The 19,457-nt window shown below is 39.5% G+C and overlaps 1 protein-coding gene and 1 long non-coding RNA gene across 5 annotated transcripts in view; both read right to left on the reverse strand.

The window, feature by feature from the left end:
- fam124a (family with sequence similarity 124 member A) overlaps positions 1-16,690 on the reverse strand; it is a 33,133-nt gene extending 16,443 nt beyond the window's left edge. The window contains exons 1-3 of one of the 4 annotated variants that reach the window (XM_085135981.1): positions 16,408-16,690; positions 15,818-15,852; positions 11,267-11,298 (exon numbers count right to left, since the gene is read on the reverse strand). Coding sequence is in view for 2 of the 4 variants with exons in the window: in XM_085135979.1 (XP_084992105.1) it covers positions 11,265-11,298; positions 16,408-16,487 (114 nt within the window). In the remaining 2 variants the exon portion in view is untranslated. Of the gene's footprint in view, positions 1-11,264; positions 11,299-15,817; positions 15,853-16,407 lie in introns of all 4 variants that reach the window. The other 3 variants (XM_085135982.1, XM_085135980.1, XM_085135979.1) reach the window with 3 other exon arrangements.
- Positions 1-19,457, reverse strand: part of LOC146500033 (uncharacterized) — a 347,579-nt gene that overhangs the window by 253,057 nt on the left and 75,065 nt on the right. The window lies entirely within an intron of this gene.

The following is a 19,457-nucleotide window of genomic DNA, read 5'->3' on the forward strand; positions in this document are numbered from 1 at the left end:
CAATCCGTCTTTTCTTTCTTGTGTGTTACATGTAGAAACTCACACGGCTGCCTGTTATCTCCATGTACACTCACTCTTTGTTTTGCTACAGTCTTTAATCCGTTCTCATGGGACTTGTCCCATTTTGTTTGTGCTTTGGGAAAGGACACGCAGGCTACTTTCCCTGGCACAACATACTGTTTCACCATTGCCAAAATCCCTCCGTGAAACCGAGAGGCCAAATAGAGATGGGTTTTGTCTCTCGAGTCCCACCGGCCTTTGTAAAAGGACAGTTTCAACTTGACCGAAGAAGTGACATTTTCAAAATGTCACTCTGTGCTTCCAATGAAACAGACCTAAATAATAGGTGTAGAGGTGCTATGAATGTAGCTATTAAATATTAAAAGGTAGAAGTATACATTTTGGTACATTTAATTTATTTTATGCACGACCTGAGGCTCGTGTCGGTGATGTTCCACCACAAAACTAATGTTGGTCCAGGCTGTGATTAGTTTTGTGGCATGTAAACACCGAGGATCTATAAGCAGATGTGAAGGCAAATTCAGTTTTAATAAAATGCAATGAAGCCTCAACTGTGACACAGAGCAGCCCTAAACGGCTCAGTTTGTCTACAGCGGTAATGACATCCGGATCAAGAATGTTCCACAGCAGGTTTAAGCGGGATGTCGGCGCACTGACATCCTGTAACACACATCTACGCGCCAACACAAAGAGAGACGGAACTGCTGTCATTAACGTCACCCTGATCCCCTTACAATCTGTTAACATGTTGCTGGCATTAAAACACCAAACAAGTGGATGATAGGGCTCTTTAAGGGTATTTACTGCACAGCACATTGTGCCGACACACAGACAGCTTGACGTCTTCGCACTCCTGCTGCACACAGCTCTCCTGGGATCAGTTTTCATGAGTCAGAGACCTTTGCCCTAACCATCTTATTTCTGCCTCATTAGAAAACAAACAAAAACAGTAAAAGAACCTAAAAAAATTTATAAAAAATCTCAGTTTCTTGCTTTTACATTTGTCTTTTTTCTCCATTCCCCACCCCCACACTCTTTCTTCTGCCATTTTTACACATGACAACTTTTGGGGGAATCAAGTTGGGATATTTTCCAGTTTTCCTTTCTTTTGTAGCACGCAGCAGGAAGCAGCACGCCCCGGCCGTGTGCTCACTAATGGAAATACTGCATGTGGTTTAGGTAAGGAAGCTGGACAGAGCATGCAGGAGGCAACATACACCGACATCCAAGCAGAGAATGGAATATTAGTCTCTCTCTGTGTTGTGTTTCTTGCACCAGTGCATAAAGCTACTAGCTACATGCTTGCAAAAATCCACTGAAAGGTCAAGATGTCTACATACTGACTTGTGCAAGGGAGACAGATTAGATCAATTAGAAAATTACTGAATAAGAAGCCGTTTGTGGGTTTTTTGTCCACTGTTTAAGTTCAAAAATCAAAATGTGATAGATTCACAGATGTCCCTGCGTTAAAAGCAGCGGAAAGATAATCTGGCAAGCTCATAGACGAGCTGTATGAGCTGCAGTGTTTTGGCCCACCTTTCTAAAATATTTTCTTGGCAATAAGGGTTAATGTGGAGCTGGAAAACAAGAGAATAAATCAGAGATTAAGTCTCCCCAATCCTGTGAAGGGAACGTAAGGCGTTTGTGAGTAAAGCTCTGGAGAAGTGTGTCTCTAAGCTCTTAATCCACTTGAGTCTTCAAGCTAACTGACTCGATTGACTACATACAACTCATGCATGTGCATACCCATCCTCAGCACACACACAGGATAAAGTGGTGTGAAAACGTGTTTTCCTCCCTTCTTGATTTCCATGTGTTGTGCATATTTGTCAGACTCACATGTTTTAGATTATCAAACTGTTTTTTATGTTAGACAAAGATAACGCAATTAAATGCAAAATGCAGTTTTTAAATGATGGTTTCATTGATTAGAAGAGAAACGTTGCCCAAACCTAGTGGGTCCTGTGTGAAAAAGTAATTGTTCCTCTTATTAAATCGTGAATTAACTGTGATAGAGTTTCATTAAACACACTTAGGCCTAATTATTGGCAGAGGTGTTGAATCAAGAAATCATTAAACAGAACTTGTTTGACAAAGTAAAGAAAGGCTAAAAGATGTTGAAGAAGAAGAAGAAGAAGAACTTGATGATTCCCAAGACTTTTGGGAAAATATTCTGTGGAGTGACGAGACAAAAGTTAAACTTTTTGGAAGGTGTGTGTCCCATTACATCCGGTGTAAAAGTATCACAGAATGTCACAAAAGGAACATCATACCAACGGTAAAATATGGAGGTGGTAGTGTAATGGTCAGGGGCTGTTTTGTGCCTTGGGACCTGGAAGACTTGCTGTGGTAAATGGAACCATGAGTTCTGCTGTCTACCAAAACATCCAGAAGGAGAATATCCGGCCATCTGTTCTTGTTCTTGTGAAGCGCACTTGGGTTCTGCAGCAGGACAATGATCCAAAACACATCAGCAGGTCCACCAAGAAAAACAAATAGAAGACTTTTGAGTGGCCTAGTCAAAGCCCCGACCTGAATCAGATTGAGATGCTGTGGCATGACCTTAAAAAGGTGGTTCATGCTCAAAAGCCCTCCAATGTGGCTGAATTACAACAATTCTGCAAAGATGAGAGGACCAAAATTCCTCTGTAGTGCTGTAAAACTGCTTAGGGTGACTCTAACCAGTTATTAGGTTTAGGGGGCAATCACTTTTCCACACAGGGTAGGTTTGGATTTCCCCCCCAATCAATATCAAACACATTCACTTAGAAAATGCATTTTCTTTTGTTTACTTGTGTCTAATATTTAAATTAGTTTGATGATCTGAAACATTTAAGTGTGACAAATACACACATAAAAAAAAGGAAATCAGGAAGGGGGCAGACACTTTTGTACTCCACTGTAAAAGTGCCCATTTATAAAGGGGACGGTCTTGTCCAGTTCTCAGAGACTTTAACCTTGTCTCTGTGGATACGTGTTAACCAGGAACACATGCTCGCTGCCGTACCCGCAGATGACGACGTGAGATAAAACAACACGCCTTCCAGCGAGCCCCTCCACATATGAGAGTGATTAGCAGCGAAAACTCAACCTCTCCTCGATGTGTGTATGTGCGAAGAAGAACTCCAGTCGCAGCCAGGCCTTCAGTGTAAAAACAAAACAACTGAACTTGGAAATTCAAGATGTGGGCCCCTTTTGTTGTCTGCTAAGAAAGAAAAAAAAAAAAGAAGGGGGGGGGGGGGGGGGAGTTCCAAATCTCATACATCACTTTGAGTGACTGGTGCCAAAACATAATAAATGTAGTCTTCGCACTAATATAAATCTTTGACTTATTTTTTTCTGTCATTTCAAAGTGTTGCTCACACACAGAAGCTGTTCTCTCATTTAGATTCAAACATCCTTTCTCTCAAGTCTCAAATGTGTGCTGTTTTCCATTTTCTGATAACTATAGAGTACACATACAGTCACAGTGGGGGATGCTGATTTTAAATGAGGAGGTCTGTGTTTGTAAACAGAATCAAAAAGCTTTCTTTGCAACAATTTTTCAGCTCTCCATCTGTGTGAAGTCAAAGAGGGCAATTATCGAGTAGCCAATCAGAAGAAAGTTCACTTAAAGGAAGGAGCTAAGAAAAGCAAAACAAAACACAGTCAATTACTTGACTGGATATAATAAAGCAATTTTGTGCTCATTACTCGGTACTGCATTTTCACATCATCAATCATTACCTGTCACTTCCCAACAACAATTTGGACATTTTTAATTATAGTAAAACATCAATAAGCCAGGTACTAACTCAGGAGGTTGTTAAACCTACGTGAAACCTAATAATTATTATTAATAACTGTATTTTATTTTTTTTATTTAACAAGTAATAATTTACTTTTTTCGGCCTTGCCCACCCCACTCAGCTGCCTTTCCATCTCATTCTGTCTGCAGTTTGCTGAGTCGAGGTTTATCTGATCATGTCTGAACCAAGCTGAACATAAATGTGAACCCCTTTAACTTAAAGCTATACAGTTGTTTCATAAGACTCTCTGGCAAAAACCAAAACAAAAAACCAAAAAATAAATACCCCCACCCTTAAATTACTTAAGCAGTTCCCATACAAAGACTAAGGTAAAGTGATATATTGCCGTCTTCTGAGATAAGAGCTCAGGCTTCTGTTTGGATCTCTGCATCTCACACTGTGAGCAACGTACATGGGAGAAAAAGAAAACGGCGAGTCTGCATTTCTTCATGTAATTAAATTAAGCTGCATGAGTTGACGCAGTGAGAAAGAAAACAAGCTTGTTTACTTTGTTGTCTAGAAGATACAAAAGGACATGCTATAGAACTCCTATAGAGCAACATAAACAAAGCCTGAGGGAAAAAAAAAAAAAAGGGAATTGCTGACTTCCTTTCCCAGAGCGGAATATACAAAGGGCTCTGTATGTGAACGGCGCCAGCCCTCAAGTTTCACAGAAGATAAAAGCAGTCAGACCAAAATGTAGAGATACTATTCCTGGCTTTAAAGTGCTGTTAGATTCAAACTTAAGAAGATAGATAGATTGATTAGATAGTGAAGACTACACAGCCAGGATCATGGACGTCATGTGACCTTCATTGTCTGAACAGACGTGGAACGAGGCAGAACGGCTGAGGTGAGGGACAAAAGGCAACTCGAAAAAGTTGCATTTCCTGCACAAATACCGGGTGAATGCTGTATAGCAGAAATCATTTGCTGAAAACAGTTGAAGAAACAGAACTGTCTGCTGAGAAAGAGGTGAAGGAGCTGAACAGTCTGCTGAGAAAGCGGTGACGGAGCTGAACTGTCTGCTGAGAAAGAGGTGAAGGAGCTGAACTGTCTGCTGAGAAAGAGGTGAAGGAGCTGAACTGTCTGCTGAGAAAGCGGTGAAGGAGCTGAACTGTCTGCTGAGAAAGCGGTGAAGGAGCTGAACCTGTCTGCTGAGAAAGCGGTGAAGGAGCTGAACTGTCTGCTGAGAAAGCGGTAAAGGAGCTGAACTGTCTGCTGAGAAAGCGGTGAAGGAGCTGAACTGTCTGCTGAGAAAGCGGTAAAGGAGCTGAACTGTCTGCTGAAGATGGATTTTTTTTTGAAAGGGTACACTGAAGAGTGTTAAGAAAGCAGAGAGAGAACGAGCCAGGAGGATTCGAACCTGCGTCACCGCTCTCAGGGCGCCTGCTCATCTCAGTAAGCCAAAGCAACACTCATCCCAGGGATAGATGTGACGAGAGAAAAAAACGGCGTCAGTTCCAGAGTTTGAAATCTGAGAGAAGGACAGATTTCCTATTCTGAAACAAACGTAATTCATGGGAAAACGGTAAATGGTATCAAAAAAATTCTTTCACCGTGAGCGTCAGGAGTGTTTGAAGATATATTGCCACAAGGCTCATGTCTTTGGAGTCCACGGTTTAGGAGATACGATGAGTTGAAATGTTAAAGAACTTAATATTTTAGAAAGTATAAAAGTTACGAGCAACTTTTCAGTAACTTTTGTTTGCTCTAGAGCAAGCCATATACTAATCTGAAGGTCGGTGGTTTGATCCCTGGCTGCTCCAGTTTGCATGCCAAAGTATCCTTGGGCAAAATACTGAACCCTGAGTTGTTCCTGATTCGTTCATCCAAGTGTGAATGTATATGAACGAATGGGCAAATGAGACGCGTTATATAAAGCACTTCAAATGCTCAAGTACAACAGAAAAACACTACATAAGAACCGGTCCATTAACCATTTATACACAACAAGATTCTAAGAAAAACACTCTTCGGTGCTGGTGAACATGCATTTCTAAATCTTAGTTATGTAGATCGAGAAGCATGTTAAAAGCTCAATATAGTCAGCGCAATTTTAATTCCTCACAGGTTTGAATTTCTGGACCGAGTTCAACACGGATCCATTGAAAAACATCTCAAATCTCCCAGTTCTTCCAGGATCTGGGAATAAGTTCAAAAGATGAGAAACTGCTTTTTCCTGGTTTCACTAGCCCCAAATTATCGCAAGATGACAATTTTTGTTTTTTAAACGTAATTTGATCTTAGATCAGAGGCAACATAATGAAGCTAACTATGAATACACTGGTATTTGCTCTCACATTGGCTTAACAGGCAGCTAGTACCCAGTAATAACTGTCCTACTTCACTGTGCACTCAGTCAGCACATACATACTCACCCATTCATTATCACAAGGGCCCACAACAAGGCCGACAGACTGAACTGCTTCAATTAAGCCATTAACAAAAAAGCCGACTGCAGCACATTTAGTGCTGTTCTGGCCTCGTGGTTCAACTCTCATTCTGGAGGATGCACATTTGGTAACACTTAATCCAAGCTGCCTTAAAACAGCGCATGGATTTCATACATTCAGCTGGAGAGAAGGCACCCCAACCTTGTGTGTGTGCGTTACAAGCTGGTCTGTTACGGGTGGTCCTTGGGCCATCAGGTGCTATTCAAACTGACTGTGTTGAAAGTGTTTTGGCTGACATCACCACGAGTGGTTTGCCGTTCAAAATGATACTCGCCGCTGTCCCTTTAAAAGAGAGCAGTGTGTTTGAGCGTGAACACAAGACGGCGCAGATGAAAGGCAAAGAAGCAGTGAATAGACACTACACTCTGTTACACATGAATTTGTAACATGAATTTGTAAAATTTGAGTAAAAAAAAAGAACCCCAAATAAAATCACATACTTCAGTAATTATAGTTGAGCGAAACAAGACCAGCATGCAGGTGCCAAAAACTGCAGTTCCTTAAATGAACACACTCCAGAAGTTAGTCAGTCCCCATGTTTGCAGCCTGATGCATGCAACCATTAAGGTCTCCCTTTCATTTTATGAAGGCTTACAGTTAAGCATGATTACTGGCATGGCCGTGGCTGAGTGGGAGAAGTGGAAAGGTTCCAGACTGTCTGAGATGATATTAAATGGTAAACTTAATTTTTTAAATTCTAACTAGGCTGAAGAGAATATAAACAGACTTACAGGCTTCATATGGCTTTACTTTATAAAAATCAATTCTTGGATTACTTTTAACTAAAGATAAAAGTTTTTAAAGCTAAAATTTTAATCTCTTGCCAGGGATCCAGACAAATGAAGAATGAAGAAACGTTACACTACAGTGATGAAAAACCAAAACCACTTTTTAAGAAGCAGCTGCTTCTTAAAAAGCAGTGCTGCCGTTACTTCTTTTCTCCAAATTCTTTGAAGAGTTGCCTCAGCTGGCCTTTTCCTTTTAGCTCTGAATGTAATCATCACAGTTTCTAAAATCTGCACCAGATTATTTTTATGTAACGCACATTTCTTTTGCTTCAACCAACAGACTCATTCTCATTCACAACTGGTAACTTATTAATTTAAATGTAAATATTTTTAAAAGCTTTCATTTCGAGGCCATGCCAGGTGAAGTTGTAAGTTGCTCCTACGTGAAATCTTACTGTGAAAGAAAAAAAAATACTCAGCCATATTGATGTCGGAGGTTTAGAGTGACATCAAGGACTTAATCACCATGGACTTTATGGCTAGCGTGAGCTGAGGTCAAAGGTTAGGGGTTAGGACCACCTTAGGAGAAAGTAAATGCACTTCTGTGGAGGCAAAAGACAAGAGGAGACTAAACCAGCATGCACCTCTGTGAAACGAATACATCAGTAGACACAGGATGTCAGGATGTTCCTGATTTAAAAATTGTGCAAATGTAAGAAAACAGTTCTACACATTTGTTTAATTTGCACATTGATCAAAAGAAAAATGACTTACTGGAGGCCCGGGTAATGCCATCCAGAGCAAGTATCTGGTTAGACACCATGTTTCTAAGATTTTTAGTACAATAAGCTCAGTTTTATCTGAGTTTACAAGCAGGAAATTAGAGGTCTTTATGTTTTTAAGGCATTCCTTCAGTTTAATTAATTGATTGGGGTCATCTGGCTTCATGGATATCGATATATATAAAGCAACTTATCAGCTTTTATTGCAGTTTCCTCACTTCTTACAGTGTTACAGGGATGCTGTATGCAAAATTTTAAGAGCCATGCTAAAGATGAATCTGGACAGATGCAAAACAGGTCGTTTTTAGAACGTATATGATGTCTTATTAGACAAAGTAAAAGGACAGTTGTCAGCCAATCAGAAACTATATCTTCTTAGACAAATGGTGCAAATTGTTTTACTTTAAAAAAGGTCCTCTGGATGGATTTCAGTGTGTAAATGTATGCACGGTGTTTGCACTCAGTAGTAGTCCAGCAGTGGACTTGTGAATGTGGTCACACTCTGTCTTGCAGTATGTATTTAAAGTTCTTGTGTTTTCGGACGGTGTCCCAGTGCACATTTTGTTCCAGTTCTGACCTCCAGTGATGACAATGGTGGGCAGCGGCTCATCTGACACGGCGATGACACAGGAAACAACAGGGGAAAACCAAACCAGACACTCTCTGCTGGATCACTGTGTGTGTTTCACTGCTTCCTGGCTTACGGGTGCAGTTCAAGTGGATAACGCAGCTTCCTGCAGGCCAGATTAATGGGCTAATATTGGATATAATCCTCCCATTGTAAAAAAGCCTGGAGACCTGGCAACCAGACTGAGGGCAGGCCACGGCCTCTGCAAACACAGACCTTCACAATCACGTACACTTTCAAAGAAAACTATGGACACACCCACAGTGTGTAAAAAATGCCCAAGACAGGAAAATGGCCCAATGATGCAAGACAATTCTGTCCAAATTTTGATTATTTATTATCCAGATTACATTTTAATTTTATTTTTTTTACCATTTATTGTTATTTGTGAGACTTGGGAAAGCAGTAACATTGTTAACCCACAATGTGTAAGTTATTATCCAGATTACTTGCTGATGTTTCTCTCATGTCATGTGCACATTGCTTCAGATTTGTCTACTATACTGGATATAATACAATTAGGGCTGCCACAAACGATTATTTTGATAGTCGACTAGTCACCGATTATTTTTGCGATTAGTCGACTAATCAGATCATCATCATCCATCATCATTAGCTTACAGCTTTAAGTGTTTAAGGTATGTGCTAACTAAAAATAAAGACAAGATGGTAGTTTATTAAATTTTAATTAAATGTGCAGATTGTTTCGGTGGAGTTTAATAAACTCAGCCGATTTACTCAGGAACAAATAAAATACTGAAAAAAGCCAAACAATAACATTTTTAAGTTATCTAAGTGACTTATATATCATGTTTAACCTGAGTAGCGAAAGACGGCGGTGGGTTTGAAAGCGATTTGCCGGGAGTCCGGTGTTCTCACGGCTCTAGTGAGTCTTGCCCCCGGCTAGCTATCGAGCTAGTGGGTAACAGACGTCTCCGAAAACGTCGGAGCGCTTTTGAAAATATGTGGTGTCTTGATAAACTGAGCAGATATTTGAGGTTTACACAGCTACATTCTCGCCTGAAAATATGTTAAACGTTTATTTTGTGACCCAGAAAGAATAATAAGAGTAATATTAAAACTAACTAGCTGCCGCCATTGTTGGAAACTGAGCTGGGCTGCGCTATGAATTCTGGGACACAGCTTCTTCTTCTCCGAGGTTTAACGGCAGCTGGCATCCTTGTACATGCAGTGCTGCCATCTTCTGTTTCAATCCGTTATTACACTCTTAAATCCTACTACTTATTCCTGCGTCTTTTGGGATCTTACAAAGCTTCAAACGGCGCGTCGACTATTAAATCAGTCGTCGACGATTTTGATAGTCGACGTAATCGTGACTAGTCGACTAATCGTGGCAGCCCTAGATACAACCACCGGCTGCTAATGAAAAATGCATAGTCCTCCTATTAGTTGACAAGTGATTCCTACAGGTTACTGACCAATGCTTAGTGAAATCAATCAAAAAGAAGGTGCTGTACCAGAAACCTCTTTAATGTTGCTTTGGTCACTATTGGATTGCTGCGGTTGCCAGCTGCTCAGGGAATACACATTTTCCTTAGTCAACACTATTGTTACACATCCAAAATTGTGGAAAAGTGACTGCCACATGGTTAGTGACCATGTGATTCATGTGCCTTTATTTTACTACACAGGCAAAAGCATGTTCACACAACCAACTATGCAAGTACAGGCAAATAAATGTATGCTTAAACTTGTGACTGGGGGGCAGCACATGCGAGCGTGAATGGTTGTCTTTGTCTGTGTGTTGGCCCTGCGACAGACGGACGACCTGTCCAGGGTGTACCCCGCCGCTCGCCCTAAGACAGCTGGGATAGGCTCCCCCCGCGACCCTAAAAAGGATAAGCGGAAGCGAATGGATGGATGAAACTTGTGACTGGATTTCTAAGCCTTATAACATAAGCCGATGTCATAATTAATAAAAAATATAGCCAAACCTACCAAAACAAGATCCAAATATTGATGTAAAAATTACACGTATACCACATTTCTACATGGTAAATGGTAAATGGACTGGTTCTTATATAGCGCTTTTCTACTCTTCTGAGCACTCAAAGCGCTTTACACAACTTGTGCATTTACCCATTCACACAAGCACATTTCTCTAGGTGCTTTCTAGATAACATTCACACACATTCATACTCCGATGGATGCATCGGAGAGCAATTTGGGGTTAGTATCTTGCCCAAGGATATTTGGCATGCAGACTAGGGGAAGCCAGGAATCGAACCACCAACCTTCCGATCAGTAGATGACCAGTAGATCTACCACCTGAGCTACAGCCACCCCACAGCTACAGCCACCCCACCTACACCTACACCTACACTTGAATAAATTTATTAGCTGACTGAAAGGTTTGGTTAGAAATGCTTCTTGTCATCGGTGAACAGTTGCTGTTTATCTTAATCGAAGATTGTTGAATAGTTTATCTCATGGGACTGTTGCCATGTAGATTATAAGGATGATGCATCTCTTTACTTACCTCCCTTTTTAGGAGGACATTAAAGGTAAGCTTTTTATGTTTTTCCCCCCGCTTTAGCTTCATTACCTCACCAATACAAATGTTTCATTTATCCCTGCGACTGCTAACCATTACTAACGTGTAAAATGTAATGCATAGCATACAAACCGAGGGGGACAGAGGAAAGAAAAATGTAATTAACAATGTTGTTGTTGTTGCTATACAAATACTCTTCCCTAAAATCTGCTGTGGCTCTTACAGGCCACTAAACACATAGACACAAACACAATCCTGGCCTGTGAGTGGATTTATTTAGTCTGTGTGTATTAGGGAGATAAAGACCTGAGCCTGAGCTGTGTGTGTGTCACAGTTAATTTTACTTACTGCTCGTTGAGGACAAGGGACTGTAATCAGACCTGCAGAGGACAAAAGAAAACAGATTTTTTTAAAAGGCAGAGGAAATGTCGACAGAGAGAGGAGACAGACGTTTATATTACAATGTGAATTGCAATCTACATGATTTACAGGATGACACACTCCTATTTCAGATGAAGTGCTGACATCTGGCTAAACAGTAGGAGAGGTCCAGCTGGAAGGTCAGCAAAAATGCACACAGAATTCAGAGTGGTTTCTAACGGAAGGGATATAAACGCAGGCATTTGCTTAAGTACTACTTCCACTACTGAGATACAGTACAGCTCCTAGCCTCTTGTATTTTACTTGAGTTCTAACTACTGCGTTTTCCTAGTTAATTAACACATTAAATAAAACTTCCTGTTTTTTTAGGAGCTAACAATCCCACTCAACCAGTAAAAACATCAAAAATGCTCCTTACACACTCACACATTAACAATAATAATAATAATAATAACTACTATTATTATCCACATGATTGAGATGATGCTGGAAATAAAAGGACGTGTGTGCCGGATTTTAATGTGTCATGAATTACTACAACCATATTGTTTTATCTTAATTATAGAATCAGTTCAGCAACAACTTCTTTGTTCCTTCCAAAAATTGGATAAAAAGATTGGTAACACATTCTACCATTAAAGTTACAACTCATACAACTTAAACTAATGACTGTACAAGCGGAAAATATGCTCACGTCTACTGAATCAGACACATTGGGAATTTATGACATTTAAAACATAGAAACTACTGAAAGTGTGAAGCCATCACTGGTATTAGCTCGTAGATAAAAATAATGTTCATCACACAGTTGATTTAACTTAAAAAAAACATACTGGTTTGGTTTCCCAGCCAAACTAAGTATGAATAACTGCAAGAACTGGCATATAAAGTATGTGGCTCCAAAGCTGGTGGAAATAATGTGTAAATATGGCCAAGTTGAGATAATTTGGTTTTTCCCCTTCAATCTGCTGACAGCGTGTGCACTAGAAATACCTAGCTAGAGCCAGGAAGTGATTAGCCTAGCTTAGCACAAAGACTTGAAAGAGGCAAAATTCTCCTGGCTGAATTCAAGGGAAAACTACCCACCCCTCAAAGCTCATTATTTCACTCCTGTATCTTGTTTAATATGTACACATGGGTATAACAGTTACATTTTTATGGCTGCTTTATGGCTTTCTTATAATGCTGGATTCTTTGTATATTGGTTCAAATGACAACCAGTCTCCCTGGAGAGAGGCCAAAACATTTCCAGTCCTTCTGATTTCTGTGCTATGTGAGGCTAGCCATGCCCAGGCTCCAGTGTTTTTGGTTGCACCAGTCTTTATGTAGAGTTCATTACAAGAAAGGAGAAAAAAAAAGGTATATTTATGGTTGGGAAATGTAATTGATGACGTAAAGGGTCGTCACTTTTTGAAGATTTATCTGCTCTTAAGCTTCAAAGAAAAGATTTCAGCCAATCTGATCTCCAGACAGTAAAATTATGACATTTTATGAAATTACATCCAAGACGTGTTTGCCCACATACAACAAGGCTGACTGAGGAGCTAACTCAAATCATGCAATTAATAATTTGGTGAAAAGGTTGCATAACTCCAGGTTCACATATATGCATTGCAACTTGACGATATTAGTCCCACAGGAGTCCTCTGACATCCAGAGAACACTGTTCCTCCACACACACTGTGAGTCCATCTCTAAACTAAGAAACGTCTCTGGAACTGCAGGAAGCAGAAGAGCAAGTCTATTTCCTGCAGCAGGAGGTTATCAATCTAAGTAACGGGCATTAGCGGTGTAGAGAAAGGGATGGGTAAGAGTGAGGGAAGCAGCAGGTGTGAGGACACAAAGGTAAGAAAAGATGATGGGCTTGCAGAGGCAATATAAATATTGGGAAGAACAGAAATAAGCAGAAAATTGCAGCAAAAGGGGACAAAGTGAAAGTCGTACTCATCTCTGAGTGCAGAAAGAAAAATGACAAGGAGTGGAAAAAAAAAAAAGTAGGTTTATGACTCTTTGAAATAGAGTTGGAGGTAGTAGTGTGCACAGTTGCACACTAATCTGTTTATTTTGATGGCTCCTTTGGGTGTGAGCATTTGGCAGGGCTACCCCTGCAGTGCCGGCTAGCATCCCGCCTGCGGTTCCCAGTCTGGCCGCGCTGCCTCGCTTCATCTCCACCCAAAGACAATAAACACAAAGTGAAGCGCAGACAGGCAGCAACCCAGTCATACGCATAAAGTATGATCGCAGGGTGACCCAGTGGGCTTGAAACGGAGTATATATATGTATATTTTTTAAAAAAACTTCTTTGACCCATGGAAAGCTGAAACAGATTCAGATGCAGAGCGACGAAGAGGGATGAAGATGAAGGCATAAGCTAACCGAAAACGTTGGACCGTTCCAAGCGGTGACTCATGTGAGCATTTTACGGCCTATCGCCTCTAAAGTCAGGCTCTGGTTATATTCAGGAAGGATCTTTATCACGGCTTAAAAGAAACCAGACATGACTGATGGTAGATGGAAAGTCTGTATTCAATAACAACATAACATTATCATCCTACTTCCCCCAGAGCAGCGGTCTATTTACACAACCGTGACCATATATTCATGTAGGTTTGTTGGTGTTCAGGAATAAAAATTATAAGTATTCTGTTTTTCTCGTTTGACAGAACAGCAGTTATATAAGAGACAAAGTCATACACAGGACCGACTCATATATTTATAACTCACTAATAGGGCGTTAAGATGGACTTTATGACCAACAAAATATTGTTTATTTTATTCATGTATTCAAATGCACTGGTGGAGTGAAAGCGTTCTAAATTTAGTGGATTGAGGAAGAAGACTATCTCTACTTTTAAGATTAGGCTTCAAACTTTCCTTTTTGCTAAAGCATATAGTTAGGGCTGGACCAGGTGACCCTGAATCCTCCCTTAGTTATGCTGCAATAGACGTAGGCTGCCGGGGGATTCCCATGATGCATTGAGTTTTTCCTTTCCAGTCACCTTTCTCACTCACTATGTATTAACAGACCTCTCTGTATTGAATCATATCTGTTATTAACCTCTGTCTCTCTTCCACAGCATGTCTTTATCCTGTCTTCCTTCTCTCACCCCAACCAATCACAGCAGATGGCCCCGCCCCTCCCTGAGCCTGGTTCTGCCGGAGGTTTCTTCCTGTTAAAAGGGAGTTTTTTCTTCCCACTGTCGCCAAAGTGCTTGCTCATAGGGGGTCATATGATTGTTGGGTTTTTCTCTGTATCTATGAAGCGCCTTGAGGCGACTTTTGTTGTGATTTGGCGCTATATAAATAAAATTGAATTGAAATTGAATTGAATTGAAGAGGTGGGGGATGTGAGCAGGTGGAGGTGGACGGACCTGGAGTTTGTCATTTAACAAGGATACTTTTCACATACAAGTACTTTTAATGTAACTCTGATATTTGTCTGCATTCTGTTTTTAACCATTAACAACACAAACATTGATTATAGGCTAAATCCTGAGACGCTACAAGGCTGCGAGTAGTGGCAACAATTCGGTTGGACTGCTTGATATGGTGGCCTCGTGTTTTCTTAACCGTGTGCAATTACACAATCAAATGTAAAACCGTGCTTGCACTACTAGATAAACTATTTCATGTAAGCCGTGACTGAAATGAAATCCTGTAATAAGAATATATAGAGTAAATAACAATTAGCCTAATTGCATACCGGGCTTTTAATCTTTCTTCCACCATACATCTCCGTGAGGGATCACAAGGATCTATATAGGCAAAGTTAACACAATGTAAAGGCAGAAAGAAACCTTGATGTGTAATCTGGGAGTTCAGAGATGTGCAGTTTGCATGTGACTAATCTGTAAGAACACAAGCCCTTTAGCATAGGACATCATGTGACATGGTCATGTGTACATGAATGCCTCAATCATTCTTCTGGTTTGTCCCGCACATGGTCAGTTTGACTTCAGGGTTTTCAGACAACAGCTTTCTGACATATGGGACACGGTTTATTCAAACACAGCGAGTTATATTTACGTAGACTTAACCAAGCTGCTTTGAAATGTGAAAATAAAGAAAGAAAAGTTGACGACACTTTAACTTTGTCTACAAAACAAGCCACAGCTGGACTCTAACCTCAGTCTCCATGGTGAAAGTCCTGTGTTTGGTCCATTTAACCAGCCTTTATCCTGCTGCCTCTGTAGACTTATCATAAGATTAAAAACAAATCTCACTTCATCTTCTATCAGAAAGCCTTTCTGAAAAACCCTGAAGGCAAACTTCTCACACACACACTCACTACCAATTATACTCTTTACTTAAAACAACAACAACAACAAAACAAACTAACAGAATGGATCCCAAACACCTTAAAGACATATACGATCATCACGTTTATCGTGTTAAATCTTCAAAAAAAATTAAAGTGAACCCGTCTTTTAATTTTGCGAGACATAAAGAGACACAAACACGCACGGAAAACAACTAGTAAATCCTTCACAACAACACAACATCAAATCAGTGACATACCGCAGGAGACAACGAGGCACATCTTTGTTTAATGGCTGCAAAGGAGTAAACAGCGTTAACTTAACACGCTTTCCTGCCAAACAACTTTGAGTTAGATCTTTTTAACTTTAACATTCCGCTAAAAATATTAGCATCCCAAAACAGCTTGACAAGACAAGCTGTTTATTTTATTTTATTTTTTTATTATTATTATTATTAATATATATATATATATATATATATATATATATATATATATATATATATATATATATATATATATATATACATACATATATATACATATATATATATATATATCACCGACATAATATATTATATAATATATAACATTTATTTTTTAAATGTTATATATTATACTTAAATGTAATATATAACATTTAAAAAATAAAATAAAATAAATAAGCCTGTGAATTTAACTGAGGATCGTCGAGACTAATAAGCCAAATCTCATTTAAAATAAAATAAAATAAAAATAAAAATGTTGTGCGCTTTCTCACTTCTTCTTAAATGAAAATGAGAATGCACATTAGCTGTGATTAATTTAAAAATATTTCCCAAACATTTAGTGTTATTTCTCCGTCACTCACCCTCCAGTCTCGGCTCCTGAATCCACGCAGTCATCTTCTGTTAGGGCTTTCTCCATCTCAGAGGCTCCGACGCGTAGCATTTAGCTGCATTATTTCAGTGAAAGCCACAAACTGAGCGTTCAAACGCCAGGAGAGACCACGCTGAACCAGACGAACAGAAAACGCTCTAAATCCCCGCCGGTGTCTGAGTCCGCAGGCGAGCAGAGGGGTTTAAACTTGTTGGATCAACAGGCTGACTTTTCTGCGTCAGCGGCGGGCTGACGGATGCCTTCAGTTGCTGTGGGAAATCTGACGACTACAAGCGAACGACACAAACGTTTGGATTGGAGGTTGGATTTTGTTCTCACGTGTTTCAGTTTCCTGCTGTTTCTTACACATGTCAGTAGCCTGCATGCATTTTATTTAGATAGATATTTTACAATCCTATAAATGTCTTCAATAATAATGAACTGCGAGGTTATTAAGGGCCTTGTAGTCAGAATTATTTGAGTATTCCATGATACTGTAAGTTAAGCTATGATAATCCCCACAATATCATTGTTAAAGGGAATATTAGTGCCACTGTTTCAAATATGACACTATTACTACTTTTGTGTTCAGGATACAGATATGCATTCATTTCTGTTTTATGTAAAAATAGGTCAAAATGCTCGATTATAGCTGAAAAACAATGTTATGAAGGTGAGACAGGTAATAGATTTTTCATGTTCTAAGTAATACAGTACTGTGCAAAAGTGTTGAGCTGTTGAGCTTTCTAGCAGATATTTTGCTAGAAAAAAAATGGAAAATAGGTGCGGAAATTTACCAAAATGTGCAAAGATACACAAAAATACAGTATATGAGCCAAAAACAAAGTTTGTGCAATTCTAATGAGCTTGAAAGTCAAAACTTGCTATGACCACCTTTATTTTTCAACCCTGCCTGAAATCTCTTAGGCAGTTTTCTTGTCATTTTCTCTCAAACTGCTTCAATAAAGTTGAGGTCTGAGTTCTGGGTAGACCGATCCATGTCTGAAAGTGTCCCATTGTGTGTGTTTTCTATCCAGGTATGCTTTTACTGTATTGGCAGTGCTTTTGGAATAATAACTGAAAAATGAAGCTGGTGCCAATCCAAAACTTTTTACATTGTAATTCATAGTAGAGCAGGGCGATATGACCAAAAATATTTATCACGATATACATTTGAAAATTTGCGATAACGATATAACTGACGATATAATTGACACTAGACAAAATACTTTACAACTCCACAAGTTTATTAGTGCAAAAAACCCCAAAACATCAATGTATTTTCACTTAAACAAGCAGCTGTATTTTTATGTGCATTAAAGTTATATAAAAATTTAACAGTGCAAATGCAAATTCCTTGCTGACAGTTTTACCAAAAGGCATTTCCAGTGGAAATTGGCTGACATATTCTCAGCATAACCATGTATAATATCCACAAAACTTAAAAAGAGGTTATACACACACAATACGGTAATATTATGTTGAAGCACAGTACGTATCACTCCGCGAGGCTCCGCCTATGACAGCCGTAATGCTCCGACAATCCATCAAGCGGTGCGGCTTCGTAGCTTAGCAAAGTCGTACTGAGACATTTGACAGATTGCTGAGCGCTGTGTACATAAAATCGTTTCGAAGTCAGTAAACACAACCAGAATTCATACATAAGGCACACGGGATTATAAAGGTCACTGTCGACTTTCAGAAAAATCAAAGGATTGATTTTAAATGTGCCGTATTTTCCAAAAAACACGGTAATAACGACGGCCCGCTAGCATGCGCTACCAAAAATAGTGCTTTGTTGTGTATCTGACGGACCAAAGCTAAACCAGTTCCACACCAGTGAAGTTGCAGCATTTTTACAAACCAGTTCTGGTTCATCTGTTTCATTCAACGATCTGCTTTCGCCCTTCTTATTCTCCGTTGCCGCCATGTGCTAATGAAAACAAAGGCACTGCGCATGCGCGTTTTACCCATATTTCATTTTCTTATCGTTGCCCCACATTATACCGGTAATACCGTGAACGGTATGATATGGCCCAGCCCTAATTCATAGTGTCTTCATAGTGTCTAAGACTAGTGGATCAGTTGAAGGGTCAGATGCATCTCTCAGCTCCAGTTTCAGAGCTGTGCTGAATTTTCCTCCCCTATTTCCTAAAGACATAACTTTCAGATACTGTTCATCTGCTGTAGATCGTTTTTAAGTCTGCCACTTCTTCTTTTGTATTCCACTTGTGCAGTTTATCATAGATTCAAAGTGCCTTGAGTTAGGTGACTTTTTAAGTCATTGAATAATGCATAGGTCAATGTGAAGTTGTTGTTGTTGTTGTTTTAAAGACCAAACAAGCCTCAGAAAATGGTCAGGTGCAAGGACCAAACTCACCCTAAGAAAGCCTGCAGAGCTATGCCTCAAGACAACTTAAAAAGTCTGACACCTTGCAAGTAAGATATAAAGAAACTGGGGGTGGCTCGAGAGTTTTGCAGTGTACTGTAGTTTAAAATACGAAATCAAAATTCTAACCATAAAAATGGGGATAAATATTCTGACGTAATTGTGATTTAAACTACTACTCCAGTTTTTTTGTTTTGTTTTTCATTTTAAGAACGTTGAGCTAAAGACGTTTTTAACTTACAGTTTTTAAGACAGATGGTTATATCTATATTTTTAGCAGTGTATGTATTTAGTAGTGATGAAAATCCAAACTCGCACGTAATGAACGATGCACCTGGGGCTGGTAAGGCTGCGTTAACGAGCAGCACGCAAAGGCAACATTAACAAAAGTGCTGGTTTGGCGCCATCAACAGGAAGGATAAGGTAATGCAGTGAGTATGTCTTCCAGGTGGACCCACTGAGGTCAAAGAAGGGTCAAATTTCCTAACTGTAGACAAAACATTTTTTAGGCTTGGCTACATATCCCCATACTACCTTTAGCTTCCCTTATATTAAATAAGGGTTGCCTGTAATTGCACACCTGGATTTATTAGGTAAAAATATCACTTTCTTTTTTTTTTTCTTTTTTTTTTGTAATAACAAGCTGTTTAAAA

This window comes from Neolamprologus multifasciatus, chromosome 16 (assembly GCF_963576455.1).
Source record: "Neolamprologus multifasciatus chromosome 16, fNeoMul1.2, whole genome shotgun sequence".
NCBI lineage: Eukaryota > Metazoa > Chordata > Actinopteri > Cichliformes > Cichlidae > Neolamprologus > Neolamprologus multifasciatus.